Source organism: Argopecten irradians, chromosome 16, assembly GCF_041381155.1.
Source record: "Argopecten irradians isolate NY chromosome 16, Ai_NY, whole genome shotgun sequence".
Classification (NCBI taxonomy): domain Eukaryota; kingdom Metazoa; phylum Mollusca; class Bivalvia; order Pectinida; family Pectinidae; genus Argopecten; species Argopecten irradians.
Window position 1 is genome coordinate 4,557,196 of NC_091149.1, and position 18,878 is coordinate 4,576,073.

Consider the following 18,878-nt stretch of genomic DNA (forward strand, 5'->3'; position numbering starts at 1 on the left):
TTGTTAATTTAAAAAATGTTGGTATCATATATAAATATAAAACATATATGTATTGTTTACATTTTCCCAAAATTCTATGAAAAAACAACAATATACACGTAATGTTGTGTCAAAATGTAAACAAAGCCATGTGTTTCTTAAAAAAAAAGTAGCCCCTTTACGTTGCATAGAACATTTTCATACGCAAGTTCAAAGTTCAATGTTACCATGCAGTTATGGTAAACAAAATCGGCTAGTAGTTGCGTATAGTGAACAAGCCTAGCGAGTGTAAATATTACTAATTATGGTAAACTTCTACATAGCTGTATTGAACATCACATGAAATACTTCTATAGTGTAAGGAGCCCCGGTGGAAGAGTGGTTAAAATGTCCTGACATATTTCCACAATCTCTCCACCTTTGGGTCGCGAGTTCAAATCCCGTGTGGGACAGTTGCCAGGTACTGGCCGTTGGTCAGTGGTTTTTCTCTGCGTACTCCGCCTCCCCCGGCTGTTAGACCGTTAGGCTGTTAATAGACCGTTAAACTGAAGTAAAATCAATCAAACCTATTAGTATGTGCTTATTCTGTCAATGTTGTGTCGAGTTTTGTGTTTTCTTGAGAACTTTGATCAACGTCCGACTAACGACAACTAACAATATTTCACTTTGATCCATCGCCGCCGCTGTAACACATTGTGATTCCAGCTCGGGAACTGTTAATTTTGTCATACTTGTTGAACAGTCGACATATCGCCGGATCCGGAGAATATTCCTCTGTCCGGACTGGACTATTAGAAGATCATTATTGACGTCAAAGGTGAGAGCGTGACGTATAGAAATCCTGAGGTTTGATTGATCAAACGATCCGAGTAATATTCCGCTATTGGATAAAAGCAAAACTGTTCTATGGCCATGGTCGGACACTGCAACATCACCGTTTGAATTCACAACCACGCGGAAGGGATATTTGAATAAGTTATCCTCGGCCAGCTTTGACTCTTCAATACAATGCAAATCTTTAGAACAAATGCACTTTGAACATCTGCTTCCAGCGCTCACGTGGTTGCGGTTGCTTGAAGCAAATGAGCGACCGGAAGCGTTATATCTTGGGCATGCCTGACAATGGCGTCGAATATAATATCGGATGACGCATGCGCCATCATTACACTCTTGGTCCATCCGGTTGGTTAGATCTGGCACTAGGCAGGCAATCAAGCAGTTGTCGTGTTGGCTGAAGGCTATCCCCCGCACATAGGTCGGTGTTACCAGCAACGTTTGTAACTAAAAAATAAAGATAATGAATCAAAATTTAGAATAAGGAATAAAAATGGTTAAACATTGTAGTTTAAAAATCAATAACTGATCAGGTGACTATTACAAAGAGATATTTGACGAACATACCGCAGCCTCCAAGAACAGCCTAAGCAACTAACCAACAAAACAAGATAGGGCTTAAAAAAGGTACATGCTGTTGTCACTGAATAATCTTAAGAAGCAACTAAATTTACGATTTTATTTTTCCTCTCTTCTTCCTTTGATTTTAATCATCCTGGCGTCTTACTTGACAGACTCACCAGACTTACTTTTGGACTTTATTAGATCGTTTACTTTTGTGATGAAGGGTTTAGGTCTGTCCACTATTCGAGACACATCATAGTATAGATAGAAGTAACAATCTCTCTTACTGATTAACATTCAGCATAAGAGGATTGGAACGACTGGTTTACCTGCTTGATGTTACGTAATTCTCCTTACAGCTTTCCAGTTGTCAATATAATGTGACCGGGTGGGGTATGCTGTTCGGTACCATTGCCGGTATTTATAAGTTAGATTTTGCAATAAAATTATCAACATTTCCAACAGATTCAAGGTGACACAGTACAAGCATATCTTATATATATGGTATATATATTTTATATCCATCCACATGTGTACGTATGTACGTTTAAATGTAATTGTATCATAATGGATTATCTCCCTTTATTTGTATTACAAAATTTTTCTTTTCATAATGATTATATCCCCTTTTGTGGAGCTCTCCTGTAAGAGAGAAATAAAAGTTCGGAAATGAAATAAAAGTTCGGAAATGAAAAAAAAGCTAATTGTGTTTCTCTCACTGCCAAGTGAAACGAGTATACAGTTAATTCCCCAAAGACGTCATTGATTTAAAGCCATCACGCATACCATAGTCTCCTAAAAACAACATTTGATTTATACGCAGAAAATATTTAAAAAATATATAATTCTGAGCTCAGAAATGGTAATTTTTAGCAAATGTTTTTCATATTTAGGCAAATAATTGATATTTTACGAACTCCGAGCCGCTGACATTACAGTTTCCTGATGAATTAGAATCCCCTAAATATAAAATTGACTATTGACGGTTTACAAGTAGAGAACGTGAATGTAAAATTGACCAAATATCTAAACAAGATTTCAAAGTTTTGAAGTGTCATGTCAAAGAGAAAAAATATGAAAAAATGCTGTCATTTTTAACTCAAAATCTTATTTTTTTTTTTATTTATTGTGTATAAATGTATAGCTTTATTGAATTAATTGGTTCTGAAATGTATTTGCAGTCATTTTGATACCTCATCTGTTCAATTCGGTTGATAAATGTACTATGTCTCTCTTTCATTTTCTTCTGAAATTCAATACGGAAGTCATCTTGACGACGTCATAACCGGAAATTTATCTATCTAATGCAATGTTAACTTTATGATTTGTGATCAGGGGGTTATAAGGGTTCAGAAAACATTGGTTCGGAGATTAGGGATGCATGTGGGACCCTCCTAGTCCATGGCCTAATAAAAATAGATTGTAATGCATGCTATATCCTTTTTTTCCAATTTTTCTTAACATTTCCTCGTCATATTTACCTGTTCCATGATATCAAATATAGATAAATGGATACGCCATTATTAAGCCTGAGAAACGGAATGATAGTACAGGAAAAGAACAATACATCAACCCTTGGTTAGTTAGGTGTGCAAGATTTTTGGTTTGATTAGCTTAACGTGCTATTAACAGCCAGGGTCATTTAAGGACGTGCCAGGTTTGTTGGTGGAAGAAAGCCGGAGTACCCGGAGAAAAACTACCGACCAGCGGCCAGTACCTGGCAACTGGCCCACATGGGATTCGAACTCGCAGGTGTGCAAGAGAATCGCTCTTGACAAACAAAAAAGATAACATAAAGCAAACAATTCTTGAAAATCACCTAAGCTCCTAATTTTTAAGGGATGTTGACAGTTTTAGTAACTACATACATGCATGGTCCTTGTCAGCACTTTGATGCACCTCGCTCTTGGGCATGATAAATAAAGGGTCCCATCTTTGGAACTGGTGACGTCATCAATCTCTACTCTGACGTCAATCGAATCGATAGCGTTGCCATGGTAATCAAACAGTTTAACTACGTTGCTGTTCTGAAACGTAATCCAAACGCTGCCATCCTGATTTGGTAATATATTAGATATTGGATTCCTAGAGGGTGAGAAACTTGTCACAAGAGAAAAGGGAGGCGACTGCTTCTCTTTTCCAGAACTGTTTTTCAAATCCCGATCTCCTCTCGACCATATATCAACGCAATCACCGTCTTTACTTCCTTGGGTTCGAAGGTCAAAACAAGGATTTGAAAAGTGGACATACTTTAACACATTGCTTGAAACATTAACGAATTCATCATCACCATCGTCATCATCGTCTGAAAGTTTATCAAATACCTGTAGATTTCTCGCGAGACGATTTCTTCGAGCAAAGGATTCGTTTGTCTGTGATAGTGAAGTCACCATCTCAGATAAAGTCTTAACCTTAGACGTCAATTCTGTTTCGTGGGGACAGGAGGACTGAACGTCACTTCCTGTAAGGGAAACTTCCCGTGAGCGCAGCACTTCCTGTAAATCTTCGTCTGTATACTGAAAGTCATCACTAACGTGGGACAAGGAATCGTTGTCCAAGTCAGAATTAATCTCTCTTTCTTGTTCATTGGAAAGTTCGTCTTCAAAGCTACCGTTTTGGTCGAATTCATTAATGGTGTTCAAAATTGGTACCCAAGAACGTTTAGCGTTCAAATCTTTTTCTAAATCTGCTTTCTCTTTCTTGTCGACGTAGAATGGATCAAACTCTTCCAGACATTCTGCATATGAAACTTCGTTTGAAGACAGAAAGTCTGCATGAACAAATTCGTTGGACTTAGGATTAGTGACATATCCTGGTTTGGGTAAGCCGACACCAATGTCCAGACGTATTTCCGGAATTTCGTTAAATCCGTCTAGTTTGCACTCCGACTCGTTATTTAGATCATCATTCATCAAACGGAACAAGCTGTCCTGACGAAAGTACTTATCAAGTGATTCCGTATCCCTCGTATCTTTTCTATCATCTTCAGAACAGCCACTCAACTTGTCAGGTTCAGAATTATAATAGGAATCAACCATTGCCATTCTTGTTTACCTGTAGAACAATTTAACTGACAAGCCGGAGAAGATTTTATAAATCCACTTTAACATTTCCGTTTGACAAGGAATATGCCCAATATACACCAACATTGTATGAATCGTTAATGTATAAAATAAAGTGGGGATTTCACATATTACTCATAAAAATGTGATTATTATTTGATTACAGAATCGTTATCGTTGTAAAACAGGAAGAAGTGTTTGAGTGTTTCTCTTTCCCTGTCTCCCAATGTAAGAGCTAATGATGTGTATTTCCTTTGCGGAAGAAAATAAGTTTTACATCAACCCACGTAGTCATGTGTACTGTACGTGAACAATACGGTCTTAAAATGAAATAAAAATGGAAGAAAACTATTTCAAGCAAGAATCCCATTCTAATGTTTTTTAATGTGGTATTTTGTTTTATTATTATTTCATTTTCTGTAGGTACATTGACGTATACGTAAGTAATTATTTTTTTCTCCATAGTTTCATTTAAGTGTATTTTAATTGAGATAATGGGTTGTTGTTTTTGTTTCCTTCATTTTCTGTACTTACATTAAAATGCTTTACATTAAGGTTTAAGGTAGTTGGTAAGGCATTGAAGTGTATTTACATCATAATAACCGTCGCTAATAATAGTCTGTGTATTTCCTTTACGGAAGAAAATAAGTTTCACATAATCCCACGTAGTCACGTGCACAATACGTGATCATTACGGTGTTAAAAAGAAAACTAAAAATAAAAGACGACTTTAATAAAACACACTTGAGAAATAAACTTTCCCGACATCAATTTGTTCATTAAGACTAACTTGATATTTTTCATGTTCAAACATATTCATGTGTTAATCTCCCTGTCCGAATCTATCAAAGACCGCCTTTTAATTCATTGCTTTGGATTTAAGAGTTTTATTGAACTTAAAAAAGGAATTTGTTCTTGACCATCTCGTGTTTATCCCATCGTCTTTATAAACACATATCACTCTCAGTTGACGAAAAAATAACTGCCCACATACTGACATGGCGGTTTTAGAAATATTTTTTATCAATCGGCGATTTCAATAGGCTGCATAGTAAATACATGTACAAAGATAACAACACACACTTTATGTTATAAGTGAACAACCAACTAAATAATTTTACATAGACCACAGTGTTAAGGTTTTGTAATGTATTATTAAACAACTGAATATTAGTTAGCTATTGTTTTCTATAACTAAGGTATAGGTTCTCATATAACACTAAATAGAAAAAAAGTTTGGGGCCTTCAGCTCAAACTACAACTGGAGTGGCAATTTTGAAATAAGGTGCATTTTGCACTTAAAAAATCCTGAATTTCTTATGTTTTTTTCTATTCATTATCAAATTGATATTTTGAACAAAAATTTCAATCTAGATTTCAAAATTCATATCATTTTTATCTGGGAATAATTACCTGTCAGAAAACATTTCAGTTTTGAAATTCATAATGAAGCAGCCGATCAGTGGTTGGGTTACAATTCTATCCTGGACGCAATCTTGTATAAACAGGGACCATTTCGAAGTTCTTTTTTTCCATGTAGTTGGTTGTATCCTATATATCGGGAATCAAAGAATAACCAGATTTATTTCAGCAATTCATCTTGGAATACTTTACCTTTTTCTTGATCCATATACTGTTATAATAATATTGTTCAACAAATCTTGACCATCTCATATTATAAATGATTTAAAGCTGTTTTGTAAAGTTGTTGAATAGTTTACTGTATTGTTGGTATAAGATTGAATGCAGATTTCATTTGTTGGGTCCGCGTAAATACCTTGTATGTGTGGAGAGTTGTCGTTGAAAGATGATTGACTCCGATGTTTTTGTCAACATTTTATTCTGTTGTACTTCATATGTTACATAGAGTCAATGTTGATATGTGGCCCAAAATGGGTGTGTGCTCCAGGATAGCTCCCTCTCTCTCTAGCCCTGTCTAGCCGTCTCCGTGATATATCACTGGTCAGCTCTATCTAGTACATGTATTGTAACAAGAGAGCAGGTAGGTTTACACATCAGTATTTGGCCATATCTAATACCTGATATCTACTTCCGCAACAGCCCACACAATGTATCCATTCCGTGTTCCCACAAGACTAATCAGGGATTATGATATGACCAACATGTGTGCAGATAACTGACCGTATACATGTACATACACGAGTAGCTTTAAGTCTGACACTGGCCGAATAGCTTATTTTATGAGTTCAAATGAAACTTATCAAAAAATTGCTCAAATTTTTTGGTCACAACACAGGACAAGAATAGTTCAGAGAGTGAATATACGCACTGCTTTATTTTCTTAAAGAATGTTAGCTGACAACAAACAACTACAAAACCACAGCTAAAAATAAGTTAAAGCATATTTTATCACATATAATACAATTTAAATTATCCATACAATGTCAATATTTACATTATCACATAAAGATCTCTCTGACTAATCACTCCATACATACTAGCACATAATTTCTCACATATCTATACAAAAAGCATCCATCACTCAAACGCAAGTACTTTCATACTGCTCACCAATGTCTAAACATAATTCTCACAATGTCAAAGCATACTGTAAACATATTAATTTTAGAGGTAGTTTTATTTTAGCGATAGTTTTATTTTAGTGGTAGTTTTATTTTAGCGTTTTTCGCACTGTCTTTGAACGCTAATTCATATACAGCGCTAAACTCTTTAATGGGGTTTTCCGGTATTGAACCACCGAATAGCGCTTATTTGAATCCGCGCTAATAATATTTATTTTTTTACTGTCTTTGAACGCTAATTCATATACAGCGCTAAACTCTTTAATGGGGTTTTCCGGTATTGAACCACCGAATAGCGCTTATTTGAATCCGCGCTAATAATATTTATTTTTTTACATTTTTTTCACATTCTCGCTAAAATTTGACTGTGCTAAAATATGTACCCTTACAGTATCTGATACTGACTCACATTAGAGATACAATTAAATTAGAAATGTCTGTATGTCATAATTTATAAGTGTCTCCTACTCGACGTGGAAGTGGGACACAATGGAACAGGATAGGACATGACAACGTTGGTAACGCTAGCAACATACTCCTTCTCACATCATACACCACTTCATTCCCTTCCGTTACTGGTATAATAGAAATTTATAAATCTCATTTTCGATATTTAACCTTTCTCAATCTGTTGGCCTTTCTTTTAGCTCTCTCAAAGAAATCTAAAAATCTCATTTTAAATATTCGATATCCTCAATCTGTTTCCTTTTAATATTTGTAAAAAAAATAATTCTATAAAAATCATTTTCGATATTTAAACTTCCTCAATCTAGCTCTGTTATCCTTTATTTATTCCCAAGAAACCTAAAAATTTCATTTCCAATAATCAAATTTCTATTATCCTTTATTTTGTTCTCAAAGAAATCAAAAAGAAATCATTTTCAATAACCAAATTTCTTTAATTTGCTATCCTTTCTTTTCTTCGCAAAGAAATCTTTAAAACAATATTTTTAACTATTTAAATATCCCCAACGTCTTGTCGTTTATTTTTTTTACTTTAAATATCTTATTTTCAACATTTCATTTTCCACAGTTTGTTCTAGAACCAATTGTAGAATACACATCCCTGATTTCTTTTTTACCAGTTGCCTTTCACTAATTGTTTTCCATTCAGAGTAAGTTCTTTTTTCTTCTGACAAACAACTACTACAAATTCTTGGTCTTCTGACAAACAACTTTTACAAATTATCGGTCTTGTGACACACAACTTCCATCACCGAATCTTCTTGACCTTCAAAAGATAAAAAAAAAGAAGAAAATAGCATAGGAACTGGAGCAAAATATATATGAAATAAAGTAAAAACATATTTATATGAAACTGCGAATTCATGACAATAAAAATATATTTTCCCTTTCCCCATCAAAGTTCCTTTCGCCGTCGGACACCCAGGTAATAATATATACGCTACACTTATGAATACTACAAGTGTAGCGTAGTGTATAGTTGTAGCAATTTTCGCGGAGGTTTCAATTTCGATAAATTCACGAAATTTAATAACTCGCAAAATTTATCACTATCAATATTTTACATTGTCGTATGAATGACGCTTTCAAAGGCTACAAAGAACATTCGCGAAAATAACCCCCGCATGTAAGTTCCAAACAATAAATCGCGAAATTTTACACCCGCAAAATTTAACATTTATACAGTAGGTACTTAGTGCAATCAACCTGGATCTCCTAATTATAAGTCGTTTGTAATACGTACGTACTAATAAATATATGTAGAGAGAACTGGAGAATCCAGAGGATGTCTTAATGTGAGAGAGAACTGGAGAATCCAGGGGATGGTCTTAATGTGAGAGAGAACTGGAGAATCCAGGGGATGGTCTTAATGTGAGAGAGAACTGGAGAATCCAGGGGATGGTCTTAATGTGAGAGAGAACTGGAGAATCCAGGGGATGGTCTTAATGTGAGAGAGAACTGGAGAATCCAGGGGATGGTCTTAATGTGAGAGAGAACTGGAGAATCCAGGGATGGTCTTAATGTGAGAGAGAAATGGATCAGGGGATGGTCTTAATGTGAGAGAGAACTGGAGAATCCAGGGGATGGTCTTAATGTGAGAGAGAACTGGAGAATCCAGGGGATGGTCTTAATGTGAGAGAGAACTGAGAATCCAGGGATGGTCTTAATGTGAGAGAGAACTGGAGAATCCAGGGGATGGTCTTAATGTGAGAGAGAACTGGAGAATCCAGAGGATGGTCTTAATGTGAGAGAGAACTGGAGAATCCAGGGGATGGTCTTAATGTGAGAGAGAACTGGAGAATCCAGGGGATGGTCTTAATGTGAGAGAGAACTGGAGAATCCAGGGGATGGTCTTAATGTGAGAGAGAACTGGAGAATCCAGAGGATGGTCTTAATGTGAGAGAGAACTGGAGAATCCAGAGGAATAAAGAGGATGGTCTTAATGTGAGAGAGAACTTGAGAATCCCCAAGGGATGGTCTTAATGTGAGAGAGAACTGGAGAATCCAGGGGATGGTCTTAATGTGAGAGAGAACTGGAGATTCTCTAGGGGATGGTCTTAATGTGAGAGAGAACTGGAGAATCCAAGGATGGTCTTAATATGAGAGAGAACTGGAGATCCAGGGGATGGTCTTAATGTGAGAGAGAACTGGAGAATTCCTAGGGGATGGTCTTAATGTGAGAGAGAACTGGAGAATCCAGAGGATGGTCTTAATGTGAGAGAGAACTGGAGATTTCTAGGGATGGTCGTAATGTGAGAGAGAACTGGAGAATCAGAGGATGGTCTTAATGTGAGAGAGAACTGGAGAATCAGGGGATGGTTTAATGTGAGAGAGAACTGGAGAATCCAGAGGATGGTCTTAATGTGAGAGAGAACTGGAAGAATCAAGGGATGGTCTTAATGTGAGAGAGAACTGGAGAATCCCTTAATGTGAGAGAGAACTGGAGCAGGATTCTTAATGTGAGAGAGAACTGGAGAACTCAGAGGAATGGTGTCTTAATGGTCTTAATGTGAAAGAGAACTGGAGAATCAAGGGGATGATCTTAATGTGAGAGAGAACTGGAGAACCCAGGGGATGGTCTTAATGTGAGAGAGAACTGGAGAACCCAGGGGAAACTCGTATCGTCGGACAAGTGACACCCATTCACATCTTAACAAGGAAGTAAGCTGTCTTGGTAAAATAATTTCCTGGTTGTGGTAACTAGAATGTATCAGTGTTAAGATATTGTTGTTATACGTTTATCATTATCTTCATTAAATAATCAACTAGAGTACGTACAAGTCAGAAAGGGCCAAAGTACTTTAACAGCCCACCAGTGTCAAAACACTACAACAAGCTTGTCCACATCAATATGAAGTTTGTATCAATAAGGTGCAAATTATTTTTTCCTCATTGGTAAAATCCAAGATGGCGAAAGAGCAGTCATTTTAAATCTGGTTAGCTAATTTAAGAACGTTACACAATAGATCTAGATGGCATGTCAGGAGAGAATCACACTACCAACTTCAATACTCAAATTCCTCCCATATAGAGCTTCTCATTTCCCTTTACTAAATTAGTAAATCTGACAAACAGGTAAAGCATGTTAAGAAACCTTTGTACGAGGTTAAGATACCTTTTTCATTTGCTGAAATACTCCTGATTTACGTTAAGAATTTAACATACATCCATCTTATGTTAAGATACCCTGCTGCCTCATATTAAAATACACTGTCTTATGTTAAAGATACCCCTGTCTTATGATAAGACACTCTGTCTTAATGTTAAAGATACACTTGTCTTATGTTAAGATACATCTTTCTTATGTTAAGATACCCTGTCTTATGTTAAGATACCCTGTCTTATGTTAAGATACCTCTGTCTTAAGTTAAGATATCCTGTCTTAAGTATATATACCCCTGACTGATTTTAAGACACCTCTATATCATATTAAGATACTCCTGTCTTATATTCAAGATAACCCTGTCTTATGTTAAAATATCCTGTCTTTTGTTAAGATGTCCTAGTCTTATGTTAAGACACGTCTGTCTTATGTTTATGATACCCCTGTCTTATATGTTAAAATATCCTGCCTTTTGTTAAGATGTCCTAATCTTATGTTAAGACAAATCTGCCTTATGTTTAGATACACCTGTCATAAGTTAAGATACCTTGTCTTATTTAAAGATACCTCTGTGCTAAGTTGAACAAATCTTGCTTATGTTAATATAATGTCTAATGTCATGATGTCTCTGTCTTATGTTAAGATATTTCCATATTATATACATTATATACACAATGTAAATTAATTATTTGGAATTACAAATATCAATTTATTTTGAATGGATATGAATGACTGAGAGATAATGATGAATAAATGATGAATATATCTGTAAATAATGTGAAAGCGGTGAAAGTTTGTGTTCAAGATTAGAATAATCTATTTAAATATGGAAATTTGTATGCAAGTCCTTCTGTGAAAGGAACATAATGTTATTTATATGTCTATTGAATAAAAAAAAAATTTTGAAAAAAAAAAAAAAAAAAAAAAAAAAATCACAAAAAAAAAAAAAAGATACTTCCATATTTATCTTATATACATCTATTGCATATTAAGATATTTCCATTTTGTATTAAGAAAGCTCTGTCTTATGTTAAGATATCTTGTATTATGCAATGACACCCCTGACTTATGTTAAGATACTCCTATCTTATGGTAATTAACCTCTGTTGTATGTTAAGATATACCTGTCTTATGCTAAGATACACCTATCTTATGTTAAGATACCCTATCTTATTGTTAAGATACCCTGTCTTATGTTAAGATACCCTGTCTTATGTTAAGATACACTTGTTTTATGTTGAGATATCCTGTCTTAGGTTAAGATATACCTGTCTTATGTTAAGATATACCTGTCTTATGTTAAGTTACCCCTGTCTTATGTTAAGAATATATACCTGTCTTATGTTAAGTTACCCCTGTCTTATGTTAAGATACACTTGTTTTATGTTGAGATATCCCCGTCTTATGTTAAGACGCTTCTGCCTTATGTTAAGTTACCCCTGTCTTAAGTTAAGATACCCGTCTGATTATAACTACCTGTCTTATGTCAAGATACCTCTGTCGTAAGATAAGATAACCCTGTCTTATATTTAGATACCTTTGTCTTATGTAAAGATACCCCTATTTTATTTTTATATGTTTCTTTCTAATATTTAGAGACCTCTGTCTTGTGTTAAATTGTTTCTTTCTGATGTTAAGAGACCTCTGTCTTATCTTAAGATACCTCTGTCTTATCTTAAGATACCTCTGTCTTATGTTAAGATACCTCTGTCTTATCTTAAGATACTACTGTCTTAAGATGATACCTTTATTGTATGTTAAGATGCCCTATCTTACCTTTGTTAAGAAGGCGTCACATGCCTCAGTTGTAAACTGGTCTAACGTCTGAGCTCCTTGGTTCATATGGCCCCTTTTCATTGCCTTAAAGGAGAAAAACCAATATTATCAGCCTATGTTATATGATAGTGATGTATTCGACATATTTTTTTTTTATTAATATAAAGTGCTCTAGATTATGTAAAGTTTGGGTTTGTGTTGCTCAGCATGTTATAAACACAGCTAAAGTCTGTACTTAAAGGCAGCATTCACAGTACAAATAGCCTTACAAATATTACTGTATTTGACCCAAAAAGCACCCAGGGCATTTAAAAAAAATCAAATTATGAAAAGATGCTTAACAAGACAAAATTATTGCAACCCAATACAGTTTTGGTCTTTATCTATGCCCAATGGAGGCCTCAAAAGGGGGAAAGCTGCTTATAGGGACATGGGAGCTTATGGGTTCGAATACGGTATAATAAAAATGTCATATATCTGAGCTGAAGATTATAACAACAAGATGTAAACCTTCATCAATATTTGAGAGTCAATTATTATTATCATATCAACAAATATATATAATCTGATAAAGTGTAGTGAGGCCAAAATACACAGACAGATATACATATCATATAAAATATTTACCTTATCTAGAGCGTAATACAATCCATCAGGTCCAAGATTATAACCAGACTCCACAACTCTGAAAAAGTTAATAATAGAAAATATAATGATTATAGTACACTTGAGATCATACATAGGTGCTTTAGAAATATTGCAAGATACATTATTCACTACATTAATGATATTATTATCATTATTATAAGAGTCCATATTTAACCCAAAAAGTGTGATTAAAAAAATAAGGATTCACTTTATAGAAACATATTTGAAATAGCCATTCAAATCAAACAAAATGTGAGATTTACTGGTGTGCCACTATAATTTCATTAATGAAAATTAAAATAAAAATCTTCCCAACATACAAAATCTTAATTTAGATGCTCCACCGGTGACAAATGGGATTTTTTTCACTATCAAAAACAGGAGCAGACGATTGGGTATTTTTCTTCAGTTACAAAAGTTACTTACTTTACACCATTACCACCATTGAAAAGTTTGAGCTTCTACTTTTACTTCAAGTTAAAAATATGAAAAATAATTAATTGCATCCCGAAAAAATTCCGTGGCACTATATCCTATATGGAATGAAGTACTGATTGCGCATGCACCAAAGGCGAAATAAATTATTTTATATTATTTTTTGTGTTAATTAGGCATATATACACACGATTAAACACCTATTATTGTTCAAATGATGAATATCATTTATGCTCTGTCGGCGGTGGAGCATCTTTAAATATAGAGATAATTTTATGTCGCTGAAAAAATAAAATTCCAAGCAATCATCCTCCAGCGGGAGAAGATATATATTTCAAACAGTACAAATGTTTTTTTTCTTTTACAAATTTTCAACCTCTTGGCCATCATCAGGTACATGGAAACAAAAACCAGCTATGTGAAATAAATTCTTAAACTTTTTAAAATGATGCCGTAGCATAAAATGAAGTCCCATAAAGACCATTTCTTTGTCATTCAAGCTTTTTACCTCCTTGCATCTGCCTTGTTACTAGCCAGAGCGGTTCGTAGTTGATCTAGGACAGTCTCACATAATACTTTGTCAGCTTTTCCACTTTTCTGGAGGTCAATCGACTTAAACAACATTTCTGATAGCTTCACATAATCTGGAAAAGATAAATACATGTTGACAATAAACTACATGGAATCTTACTATAAACTTTTAAGTTCCGAACAATTTGGTTTGGTTTTATTAGTTTATGTCCTATTAACCCTTTCACTACTGTAGGCCATAATGGACTCATCCAGATCACTTGATGGTAGAGTCTACTAAAGTTACATAAGGGTGAAAGAGTTAAAAGCCAGGGTCATGTAAGGACGTGCCAGGCTTGTTGGTGGAGGAAAGCTGGAGTATCTTGAGATGATGAACAACCTTCCAGCGGTCAATACCTGGCAACTCCCCCACATGGGATTCAAACTTGCGACCCAGAGGTGGAAGGCTTGTGGTAATAGTGTCGAGATATCTTAACCACTCTGCCACCACAGCGCTTTGTTCCGAACAACAATGTTTTATATATAATCCTATGACAGACCATCATCTGAAATCCACGAGTCACCGCTCTATTGTTTGTGACTTGTGGGTTTCTGACGATGATGATAGATTAAAAAAAGAAGTCATATTGGATAAAAATATGGCTTGAATTTGTTATTCAGTTTACAGATATTATTGTTTTCTCTAAAAAGTATGAAGGTACACTCGCAAACACATGAGGTCATAATCACTACCTACGTTCAAGGGCAGATAACTCTATAATACGCAAATACTGAATAAGTTACAGTCAAACTTGTCTATAAAGACCGTCAAAGGGACACAAAAAAAAATGTGTTTAAAGCCAAGTGGTTCTTATGCACAGACATATTGTATTGAAATTGACCCGAGAAAGCAAGTGGTCTTTATAAAGAGATGGTCACTAAGAAAGGTTTCACTGTATCTAACTAGTAAAATCTTGTACACGTTACATTGATCTGCAGCAGGTAATCGATAAGTGGGTTGATTGGTATATTTATTCTAAATAACACTTACCAAGTAAAACACAGCACGTGAATACACCAGAACTAAACACATTAAACTTGATACACTCATGCTCCACACACTCCAGTTTCTTTAACAGTTTGTTCTGTACAGTCTGTGGAATGTCTCTATTGAAAATATAAAACTCATGTAATAGCTACATATTGTCTGGTGTCTGCAATCTGAACAAAGTTTATCTAATATTATTATAACAGCATTTTATTACAATTTCCTAATAAAAAAAATTAATTAACTAAGGAAATCTGAGAAAAATGTTTCTGTGTAATATCGTTTCCCAAATACCAACAGAATTCAATATGTACTTCATATTCTTAATGTTTCATTTTGAAATTTGAACATTTTTTCATTCAAGAATGTTTAAATAATATGAACATCATCAACTAGTTCAGTAATAGCAATTATAGCGACACATAAGTCATATTGCAGGAGATATCTCCCCCTACATCCTTGATACTCTATGAGTGACTATCACTGTTGTGATATCCATCCCCGGACTATGTCTCAGAAAAAGTGAAGGCAACATAAGATAAAGGTTATTTCAGCTGAATTTGAACCTGGTCCATTGATGTACATACATCAAAAGAATAAAATAATGGAACACTCTGGTTGACTGCGTGACTGTGAAGTTGGCATCGCTCTCTCTATAATCTTTAAAGGAAGTCCCTGCAGGTCTTGATTGGTCAGTATTTTTCTCCTAAGCTGCCTCTGATTTTACTACATGACGTGACAGTCCAGGGGTGAACATGTCAGTGATAGTAACCCCTCTACCATTTAGGATACTCCCTTTACAACTGTGTCTTTAGGTAATATGTTTTAGGCACAATCTGATTAAAATTAGACTTCTAATTCCGTTCCACTAAAATGCTCTACGTTACGCTCCAATACAAGATCTAACAATGCCCCCTCAGCATGGCCTCTGGCCTAGAATCGGAACATTTCAGGACCTACTGTTAGTCATTAACATTTCCAAATGAATCAACCACACCGAAGATTCCAAAGGCGAGATGCTGATTGGCTAACCACAGGGGTCATGCTAAGGTGACCCCGAATGGGGCATTGTTAGATCTTGTATTTGAGCATAAGGTAGAGCATGGTAGTGGAGCGGAATTAGAAGTCTAACTTTAATTAGATTGTTTTAGACAGAGCAGTGACATCCTACTTACTTGCAAAGTCCTTTGATTAAGTCTGTGAAAACTGTCCCATTAACACCGTATACTTTCTTTGAGATCTTGTGTTTCTGCAGCAGGTTGTAGGCCATTCTAACATTAGTTTCAAACACTGGGCGACTGTGGTGGGTCATCGTTAAAATCTGTTTGGCTTTGGCAACTAAATTAGACTCGTCTTCCAGAGAATCAAAACTGTGGTTAAAACAAAAACAGAAATCTTTTCAATTCAATACATTAATAACATTATATTATTTTTAAACAAATGTCTTAATTAACGACAATGGAAACAATAGGAACAATGTATGAAAACATAAAATATTATTAACAATTTATTAAAGTGTACAGCTTTTCAGCTTTGTGTACAGGAGAAGTGAAAATTTAGCGGCCAGACTGGGATTCAAACCCGGAACCTCGGAACATTAGCCGAATGCTCTACCAATTGAGTTACCTGGTCACTGATGATCAAACCAGTTCAACCCCACTACTTAGGCAACAGAAGGTACATGTATTATCAAATTAACACTGTCCAAAAATGATAGATTCTTCAAGTACCTCAAGCAAATGTCTACATATGTATGCGAAATGTCTTTCTGAACTTGAAAATTTGCCAATAGATACATAGATGTCGGTTAGCATTTTAAACTATTATTAGGGCCATCGTTAACGTTCTTTTCTGTTTTTTATCTACTGAGCTTAAGTTTTCCTCATAGTTATTGTAAACAGGACATTATTTTGTCAGCTGATGATTCCTCAATCTTGTATCTTAATTACATGCATGTAAAATAATCACATCATCAGTCACAAAATGAATGAGCTATAATTTACTAATAGCGATTAATTTTTATAGTTTACTTTGACAATTATTCCAAATAAGAATGAATATTCCAGAACCTTAATCGTTCCTAATATTCCACGTGCTGTTTCAACTTTAAATAACTTACTAATCAGCTAAAAATGCAATAGGATCTTCAGGCCGGTTACTGATGATTTTCTCCAACACATCCCTGATAAGTGTGCCTGTACTTGTTCTCTCTGATTCAATAAACAATATATGTTTATAATAAACTTACAAGTTGACATATCACCATATTGGCATTTGTGTCAAGATCAATATATCTTGTAACAGGATTCACTAGAAAAGGATTAAAGTATTTAAAACATTAACAAAAATCTTCATAAACACAGGACCTGTGTTTTTTCAAAATTATGTCAAAAACTAAATCAAATGTGTTATTACATCTGAAACTACCATCTGCAAGTATTTATAGAGTGATTAACGATTCAAAGTAAACATAAATGCCAATATTATTTACCGAGGAATTGTCTGTCTGTCTCTTGTAAAACGCGATCGTCTGCCGAGTTCGGTTTCTTCTTGTCCGCCATGTTGTAAACAAATTAGAAACTACACATCTCGGTCGCACAGACGCTTGAACATCAATCCAAGAAAGATAACTCGTACGATTTCGCCATCAAAAACTTCACTAAAAGGCCTACAGTAACTATATTCTTTTTTTTTTTTTTTTTTTTTTTTTGCTTTTGGATTGAAATAGTCATCAATATAAAAAAATATTGGAAAATCCTAATTTTGGAAAATACATACATGTATGTACATGTACATCTAGTCCGCTTACCTTTTTCTGTAGGTTTTTTTTTTATCTAAAGCCAAGGGTCTAATATATATCAGGCAAAAATTATTTAAAAAAAAAACAACCCTAATATTAAGAGGACTAATGTACATCCTGTTTGTACGCGTACATGAACTTTTAAAACTTTAGCCAGATATTTTGATATACATGAATGTACACTATTTTAAAAATCTCTGGTTTTAGCCTATCGCAAGAGCAATTAATGGTTTAGGGGGAAATCACACAAATTACAAATCTGAGTAATGCCTGCCTCATTTGTAATAATGGGGGTAAAAACTAACTGTATGAATCATTATTGATCAATCAAAACGGCGAAAAAATCTTTCGAAATTTGGCATTTTTTTAAAAGCATTTTCTCGTTTTTTAAGCCTCTTCAGGTGTAGAAAACACTAATCTAAACAAAATTAGTTTGTGAATAGAATTTTCAAACATTACACGTGCGTACTCGTTTACAAAGAGAGTCGTGAATACTTCGAGTAGTATCCATATCAAATGCTGTTCACAATTTGAATACATATAAACTTGATTCACATTGGAAAAATCAACCACAAAAATAATTTCACACTGAAAAAATTATTCTGTAAATTGTAGCATTCCCTCGTTTTGTCATGTCAAATAAATGTTTTGAATTATATGTGATATCAAATAATACAATCAAAGAAAACTGTATGGTGGAACAATAATCGCATTAAAATGTCCGTATAATAAACGATACAATGTAAATTGTAGACAATGTGTCACGTCAACCTTGGTAGGGAAAGAATGAGTATGGGTTAGTGATTATACAAGGTTAGCTTACACTCAACTGTACTAGTCCATACAAACGTAGTCCATACAAACGTGTTTGTATGTGCAGTTCTGAATGAAAACAGGTTTTAACTAAATCTTTTTTTATTTATTTCGTCATCATGTGCCATCCGGATTCGAGGAGACTTCATAAAACATCCTCCTTAAAAAAAAAAAGAAAAAAAAAACCGTTAAGGATGTACTCCTTTGAAAGACAAAAATTTCCTGTATTAAACTCTTTTTTTCTCATATAGATTTTTGGAAATAGTAGTTCATACCATAAAAGAAAATGGACGAAAAA

At 34.6% G+C, this 18,878-nt stretch overlaps 2 protein-coding genes across 2 annotated transcripts; both read right to left on the bottom strand.

Moving 5' to 3' along the window:
- Positions 1-509: 509 nt before the first annotated feature.
- On the bottom strand, positions 510-4,667 carry LOC138310452 (uncharacterized). Its single transcript, XM_069251680.1, has 2 exons — positions 3,246-4,667; positions 510-1,260 (listed from the first exon to the last, which is right to left on the bottom strand). The coding sequence occupies exons 1-2, from the start codon at positions 4,419-4,421 to the stop codon at positions 568-570; spliced, it is 1,869 nt and encodes a 622-aa protein (XP_069107781.1). The 5' UTR covers positions 4,422-4,667; the 3' UTR covers positions 510-567.
- Positions 4,668-7,369: 2,702 nt separating this feature from the next.
- On the bottom strand, positions 7,370-17,610 carry LOC138310508 (tubulin polyglutamylase complex subunit 1-like). The gene is made up of 8 exons (XM_069251756.1): positions 17,459-17,610; positions 17,087-17,177; positions 16,143-16,337; positions 14,971-15,086; positions 13,918-14,053; positions 12,954-13,011; positions 12,327-12,410; positions 7,370-8,213 (listed from the first exon to the last, which is right to left on the bottom strand). The coding sequence occupies exons 1-8, from the start codon at positions 17,526-17,528 to the stop codon at positions 8,196-8,198; spliced, it is 768 nt and encodes a 255-aa protein (XP_069107857.1). The 5' UTR covers positions 17,529-17,610; the 3' UTR covers positions 7,370-8,195.
- Positions 17,611-18,878: the final 1,268 nt, after the last annotated feature.

What these genes read in the sequence shown, in the direction of transcription:
- LOC138310508 (XM_069251756.1), bottom strand. Translation starts at nt 17,528, where the DNA reads ATGGCGGACAAGAAGAAACCGAACTCGGCAGACGATCGCGTTTTACAA. An exon ending in TTAATCAAAGGACTTTGCAA is followed by an intron (nt 15,087 to 16,142) that starts GTAAGTAGGATG and finishes TATTTTCAATAG; the next exon opens with AGACATTCCACAGACTGTAC. An exon ending in TGTATTACGCTCTAGATAAG is followed by an intron (nt 12,411 to 12,953) that starts GTAAATATTTTA and finishes TTCTCCTTTAAG; the next exon opens with GCAATGAAAAGGGGCCATAT.
- LOC138310452 (XM_069251680.1), bottom strand. Translation starts at nt 4,421, where the DNA reads ATGGCAATGGTTGATTCCTATTATAATTCTGAACCTGACAAGTTGAGT. An exon ending in TGCTGACAAGGACCATGCAT is followed by an intron (nt 1,261 to 3,245) that starts GTATGTAGTTAC and finishes TTTATTTTTTAG; the next exon opens with TTACAAACGTTGCTGGTAAC.